The following is a 7,787-nucleotide window of genomic DNA, read 5'->3' as shown; positions in this document are numbered from 1 at the left end:
TCATAAATTTTTAATATATTTCAATTAATAATTTTATTGTCATTCAGATTTAAATGCATAAAAATTGGGGAATATTTTATGAAATTTTGCAAAAAGAAAAAAAGAAAAAAAAAGTAAAAGCTAATAATCTTTCCCGCAATAAGAAAATAATGATACGTGATTCTAAGTTCGTAATATTACAGTAAACGTATATTTACATGTTTCATTTGGATTATAAAAAGAAAAAACAAATCCAAATCTAATCGGATCTCTTTTTCTTTCTCAATTGTTACACTCTTAATTTATATTGTTCTTTTCTTATACTAAATCACATTAATTGTTTATTTTCAAAGTTTTTCATTAGAAAAAATGATTTTATAATTTTTTGATATACGTGATAGCAGCCGTGTGTGGAAGATCAGGTGAGAAAACAGGTTTTCCATTTTCGTCGAGGTAATCGGAATAATTAATTTGAAATATCGCTTCGAAACCAAGTCGTTCGCATAATTTCCCAGAAAACATCGACGAACAATCGGCTCGCATTATATCGAAACCATGTTCTCTTGCGATTTCTCTGAAAACACATGAGCAAAAAAACAAAATTATAATAAAATCTAATTTGACACTAGTAAAAATAGATCAAAAATTATTGAAACATTTTTATACCTTTGTTTAATATTAATTTATATAACGTTTCTTTTTTTGGTTTCTTAATGAATTAATTATATACTCACGTAGTATTTTCGATGAGAGCCTTGGCAATACCCTTGCCTCTCCAATTAGTGTCAACGGAGATTATTCTAATTTCTAATATATTTTGATTTCTAAATTTTCCATCCGCGTTTACTTTTTTATCGACATAATGCAAAAACCTTAATATTTTTCTGAATTTTAGATTTTCGCAATTGTTTATGTACTCCGGTTCTTCCTCTTCGCAGGGATCCATTTTTCCTGTGCAAAGAAAAGCGCATCAAATTTTTGTATTAATTAATAAACAGCATAACTATTTCATGTCTATGTTGGTGGATTAAAAAAGTTTCTAATTAGTTTTTTTTTTTATAAGGTCAACGTTCAAAACTTGTCAATTAACTCTCGTATATATTTTGAATAAATTTGATAATATTCATCTTTTTTTTTTTTTTATGATATAGGTACGACACTCATGCACACACACACACACATACGCGCTCGCGCGTACAGAGTGTATTAATAAATTTTATCATAAGACAAATATCTCTATGTTATTTTTGTTATTTTCATAGAAAACAAATGTTCAATGATAATCTAAATTTTGTTACTTCATTAGACAGAGATTCATCGATAAAAAGTTTTTTTAAAGATCATAAAATATATATATCTATATATATATGTATATATATATACACACACACACACATGTATGAATATATAATTCTCGTAAAAAGAATAACAAAGAAATAAATAACATAAAATGTTAATAAGAAATTAGAATTGATACCAATTCTTAGCATTTCTAAGAATCGTTTTCAACGATTCATTTTATCATCTAGACGTTTACGTAGCAAGAGTTAATATTTTAACTAACACAAAGAAATACGACAGGCTAGATTTAAGATAACGATTTGAAAGATCCCTTCTCCGCGATAAAGAGCATTGTTTTTCCCGACACCTTCATTACAACGTTCAAACCCACCATTTAAACCCACCATTGTTATTTAATACTATTTATTTTTTTTCCTTCTCCTCCCTTTATCGAGATACTCATTTGAATATTTCTAAATAATGAGGGTATCTATTTTCCGATAAATAAGATTCGTAGTTGGCGAGTATATGTCCATATACATATAGACATACACATATATGTGCATTTGTTGCGTGTATGTTGGCGGCATTATGCATCGAATGCATCTAGATGAAAAGAACCGTTAATTAGTTTCCGACACGCTATTCTATGTTAAAAATCGAATATCGTCTATCGATAAAACAAAATTAACAAGAAAAGAAAAGAAGTAAAAAAATGCTATTGTAAAACGTTTAGTGCTAATGCTTAACTGTATTAGAATCTGTATATCTTAGAAACGGTGGACGTTGGTAATCATTATTTCCAATGCCGCAGATCTCGTGTCATTATCTTTGACGTTCGTGGCGTTGAAAATTCTAATCGTGTGATCAGAGTGATTTGCTAATCGGTCTGTTATTGAATCTATGTAGGAATTAACTTTCAATAATGTAATGTACGCCTATAATAACATATTATACGATATAATCTTCCTTATATTTTTTGGATTTTTTTTTCCTTTTTTTCTTTCTTTTTTTTTTTCTTTTTTATTTTTACACATTTTTATCTCGCAATCGTATTCTTTGTTGAAAATTCTAATGGCGTATAAAAATGATCTGTCAATTTTTCTGTTATTAAATGTCTTTTGCACGCTGAGAAAATTATAGAATTATATAAACTTTATATTAATAGGACTTTATATGCCGTTTGGTGTATACTTATATCGTCGAGTTTTTATTTTTATTATTTGTCGTCGTTTATGGATTTTTTTTCGATAAATTCACATTTTTCCCATTAGAAATTCTAATAGCGTATCGATATTAATTTATTACTTTTTGCATAATTGTGAACACGGATTTATTTCAAAATTATATTTAAAAGCGTTTAAATACACTCGCATGTCTAATTGTAATTAATTATACGATCTTTTAAAATGATCATTTTGAGATATATTAATTTTTGTTCTTATTCATCTCATTGAAAATGTTAATTCTTATATAAGAACGATTCGATATATTTTTTATGCCATTGAGTTTGTAAAAGAACTCAACCTTATGATTTGCATACGTTTATTTAGTACGTTGTATATATTTTGTATGTAATAGATACATTGTTGTATCTGATATGTATTTATTATACATTAATTTTTTTTTATCAATACAAATCTTAGATTAAATAAAAACCGATCTAGACAATCTCGACGTCATTGAATTTATGCGAAGATCAATTTCTCAAAATAGCATACATTAAACTTTGTGATTAATTATGCGATCTGATACGCGTTCGTAAAGAAATATTTTGAATGAAAAAAAAAAAGAAAAAGAAAAAGATCTATTATTAAAATAATGTCCCGTTAGAAATTCTAATTCTATATAAGAACGAATTACAATCAACATTGTGTTTTATAGAAAGTATGCAAATATCAACATTGATAATGGCATACACTTTGGTAATACGTTATACGATCTCGAATATCTAACAATTAAAATAATACATTGTGTTAAGACTGTTCTTATCATTCTATTAGTTCGTTCTGTTTCTTCATTCTTATATTTGCGCATAAATTCATAAAGATACACGTTGCACACATGTTGTATGTGCATATACACAAATGTAAACGTATATTCATAACGCGTGTGTTCACATAACAATATGAATGATGAGAGAACACGTTGTACGAACTTATAAATTCATTTATTTATATAACACGTGTGTATGCATAACGCGTTTTGTTAAAACGATGAATACACACACACACACACAAACTAAATTCATTTATTTGTATAACACGTTTTTGTGTGCATATATACGCATTTTGTTAAGACGACGAATACACAAAACACAGACATAAATTTTCACAAGAGTTTATTATGTATCGTATGGTTACGTTGATAAAAAAAAAAAAGAAAAACACGTTGAAAATATTTGTAAACTCACCGTTTAACAAAACGCCAATAATTGAACCGGTAGATGATATAGCCATTAAACTTAAATTATTGTCAAGGGATGAATCTCTGCAATAATCTTCCAACTCGTAACAAGTGCTGTCTTCGCCTTCCGGTATTAATGCGACAGCTTGATTAAGAGGTTCGTCACGGAAAAAAAACCTCCTGAGGAATTTCAATACCCTGTGCTCGTCGTCCCTCGTTATTATTTTAATGTGATAATCCATGGCGGTGTTCATCACGGAATCACCGGAATCCGCCAACTGAAAATAAAGATATTATTGAATGATCATTTTGGTATTATTGCATTCTCAAACAGAAGATAAAAACCATCCCGCGTTCGCTGATACGATTGATAATTTTTTCTCTTTATTTTTTTTTCATTATCATATATTTTTTTGTAAATTCCTCGTATAAACCTTAGATTAGTCAATATAATTAATGTTGACATATTTTATATTTATTATCTGATTAAACAATATAATATAATATATATATATATTATTAGTACAGGACGTTACAAAAGTTATTTAATGAATTAAACATAAAGTAATAAATTTGGTTAGTTTGACAGTTATTTTGAAATATAAGTTTTATACTTTTTTTAACAATACCAATTAATGATTCATATCTTGAAATAATATTCTGTAAAACTCCTATAATATAATAACACATATATACAATAGTGTTTGCATATAAGATGATTAAAAAGAAAAAAAGAGAAAGGGGTTTTAATTAAGTTTCATTATTTATGAACATTCGATACAGTGTAAAACGAGTCATTTAATAATATATTTAATCTAAATATAGGGGGAATATATATATTTACATAGAAATATATATTATAATTCAAGATTGTCAAAATAAGTTTATTAACAAAAATGATTTCATAAATGCAAATATAATACTTACAAATAATATACATTCGATATATCTTTCTGCCATTTGAATGCAATTTCGATATCTACGTACTAACACTTTCAAATATTTCTTGAACTAGAATACTTCTAAGCAAATTCCTTTGTGTACAGTCAATACGTTACCAAGAAACTGACTTACGATATCGAACCGGTCATAAATAATTGTACTCGATTTACAACGAAATGATAAATTTAAAAATAACCCACGTTAAAAGATAGACATTTGTAATTCGTCTTCTTGACGTGTACTATAAATCCAATTATTGTTTTGTTTTAATCAATCTTTATAACAATAAACAAAATATATGGATACATTTTTCAAACGTATAAATATATTCTGCTGTTTACAATTATACACGAATATAATATCGAATCGATCCGATAAATAATTTCGTAACGTGTTCAATTTATTATTTATCTCATTGCCTCTTAAACACATAATAAATAAATATTTTTTTTAAATAAAAGTTCCTATCCTGTTACTCATTGGGACTCAACCCAATACGATATATCAATATATATATATTGAGTAAAATATACATACACACATAAACGATATGTGCTTTCATTATAAATACAATTGTTTCGCAAATAAGCGGATAAAGCAAGCGTGTATAACATTCGTCATATTCTTTTTAGCTTGTTTTTTCGCTTGGAGAATTCAATTAACGTGTTTTCACACGCGACATTATTCTTATTGTTAATAATAGTGCGTTAGTATCATCGTGAAAATTGACACGTACGTTTCGTTTTTCTCGTGCGCCGCCGCACGTATGTGTGTGTGTGTATGCGTGTGTGCGTGTGTTATGTGTGTTGCGTGTGTCTCCTCTTCAGTGTGTATTTCCTTTTCTTTTCTTTTCTTGTTTTTCTTTTTTTTTTCTTCTTTATTCTTTCCTTTTTTTATTTCGCCACTTCTTCGTTTCTCATTCCACTTTTGTTTTTTTATCTCTTTAGATCATGCTCCTCGTTTGCGCCCGGTCAACGGCGTCTACGGCGTATCTATTACTTAGAATTAGATCAATCAAACTAAATCGTCATTGATCTAGTTTTTTCCCTTTTTTCTCAACGATTTGTCCAAATTTTTCTAATACTACTTATTTTATTTTGCAATCTTTGTAAATCACATTTTTTTTCTTTCTCTTATATTTTTCTTTTCTTTTCTTTTCTTTTCTTTTTCGTATTATTATTATTATTATTATTTCATATTCACCGAAATTACTTCTTATCTGTTTTATCGTAAACAAATAAACATTTTTTTGGTTTTATTGTTAATTAAATATTAATCTTATGATACGCAGAAAAAAACGAAATGACGTGACATTTTTTATTTGTACGAAACATTTTGATATTTGACGAACATTTGAAGAAGTAATTTATCGATTAGATGCTTGAATAAATCGTCAAGCATATAATACAGAAGATATTGTGAAATTATTTCGATTAAATAATCGTTAGAATTATAATGTTACAAAAAAAAAAAGAAGAAAATGATTCGTTAGCTAACAACGATTAAAATTTGGTCTCGTCTATCTGTTTATCCAACATATATGACATAACTAAACAATCATTATTATTATTATTATTATGTCATTAAATACGACTATATGCATGGGGAAAAATAATCGGTTTAAAAATTATACTTAATTATTGATAGTCTATAAGTATGAGCTAAGAAATACACAATAGGATTACTCAATTGGTTTCATAAAAGAAAAAATAGAACGAAATAATCGATTACGTTGGTATCATCCATTATATGCCGTAATAATCGATTATAAACATTTCTATAATATTTCTATGATAAGAACGTACGCGAATCGGATTCTTTCGAGACAATTAAATGGGTCATTTGGTATACCAATGTGTTCAGTACAATCCATTACCTTTCTCTTCGATAAAACATTAACCATTTAACTATTACAATGAATAATAATAATAATAATGAAGCAAATAAATATATAAAAATATAAACATTGAATGATCACATTACCGAATATCTCGTCATTTTCTTAGCATCGTTAGCAAAATTAGTTTTGCTCTTCTGTTCGATGTTAGATTCCCCAATTAGCGCCGTCTTGGACAACGTGTTCGCCAAAATGGTCTCCATGATTGATGAACTTGACTTTTTTCTTACTATTTACCGAAGACGAATACGCGCGTTTAATAAACGAACGATAGAAATGATTTGCTTATATTTTGTATTATTTTAACGTTTACTTATTCGTTCTTTTGAATTTTTAGAAAATACGTCGAACAAATGTTTTCCTTATTATAGTACGGATATAAAAGAGTTGAAATGAAAAAGAATGAAAAAAATGTTAATTGAATGTAAAATCGCGAAGAAAACCAAAATTAGAAACGTTTTATATTTTGTTTGTTTGTTTGTTATGTCGTCGGTTTATAAAATCAATTAAATACGATTAAGTTATTCGTTATATTATGCGTCGACGACGACGACGACGACGACAATGACAAAGACAACGACGACGATGTTGTCGTAGTGGTAATCTAACACTGTGCTTTGCGATAGGACGTCCTCCTTTCTTATATAGACGCTCGGTAACGAATGGCACAAGAACTGTTCTTACAGGTTCAGGGACAGATACGGAACTATGAATGCAGTTTAGGATGCCCGGATCGAGATCCGTGCCAATGTCATTTGCATTATGATATCTAAGGATCCTAAGTATTACAGGGTGTCCCATTTTATTTATATCCTAGTATAGTACAATATATATGATCTAAATAAATTATTATGATTACAAAATTAAAATCAAACTCTCATATTGGATTGTAATGTAATATATTTTCTTTTGGTTAGTTAGCATAAAAGGAATATACAGGGTGTCCCATTTTGTTTATATCCTAGTATAGTACAATATATATGATCTAAATAAATTATTATGATTACAAAATTAAAATCAAACTCTCTTATTAGATTGTAATATAATATATTTTCTTTTGGTTAGTTAGCATAAAAGGAATATACAGGATGTCTTATTTTCATCTTGGTCTCTAACAGGGGTTTTAATAAATTATTATGATTTACAAATTAAAAGCAACATTATCCATATTGAATTGTAATGTAATATATTTTCATTTGGTTAGTTAGCATAAAAGGAATATATAGGGTATCTTATTTTCATCTTGGTATCTAACAGGAGTTTTAATAAATTATTATAATTT

General features: G+C 27.6%; 1 protein-coding gene across 2 annotated transcripts in view; it reads right to left on the bottom strand.

The window, feature by feature from the left end:
• Positions 1 to 159: 159 nt before the first annotated feature.
• Positions 160 to 7,787, bottom strand: part of LOC106784118 (dopamine N-acetyltransferase-like) — a 17,540-nt gene continuing 9,912 nt past the window's right edge. Inside the window, exons 1-4 of one of the 2 annotated variants that reach the window (XM_014743272.1) lie at positions 6,592 to 6,979; positions 3,674 to 3,944; positions 714 to 930; positions 160 to 553 (exon numbers count right to left, since the gene is read on the bottom strand). In XM_014743272.1, coding sequence (XP_014598758.1) covers positions 355 to 553; positions 714 to 930; positions 3,674 to 3,944; positions 6,592 to 6,708 — 804 coding nt within the window. In that variant the 5' untranslated portion in view covers positions 6,709 to 6,979 and the 3' untranslated portion in view covers positions 160 to 354. Of the gene's footprint in view, positions 554 to 713; positions 931 to 3,673; positions 3,945 to 6,591; positions 6,980 to 7,787 lie in introns of those variants that run through there. The other variant, XM_014743273.1, reaches the window with a different exon arrangement.

The sequence above is a fragment of the Polistes canadensis genome, unplaced genomic scaffold (genome assembly GCF_001313835.1).
Source record: "Polistes canadensis isolate GaletaPanama2010 unplaced genomic scaffold, ASM131383v1 scaffold_30, whole genome shotgun sequence".
Lineage (NCBI taxonomy): Eukaryota > Metazoa > Arthropoda > Insecta > Hymenoptera > Vespidae > Polistes > Polistes canadensis.
Note: the sequence above shows the minus strand (reverse complement) of the source record. Positions and strands in the feature narration are given on the sequence as shown.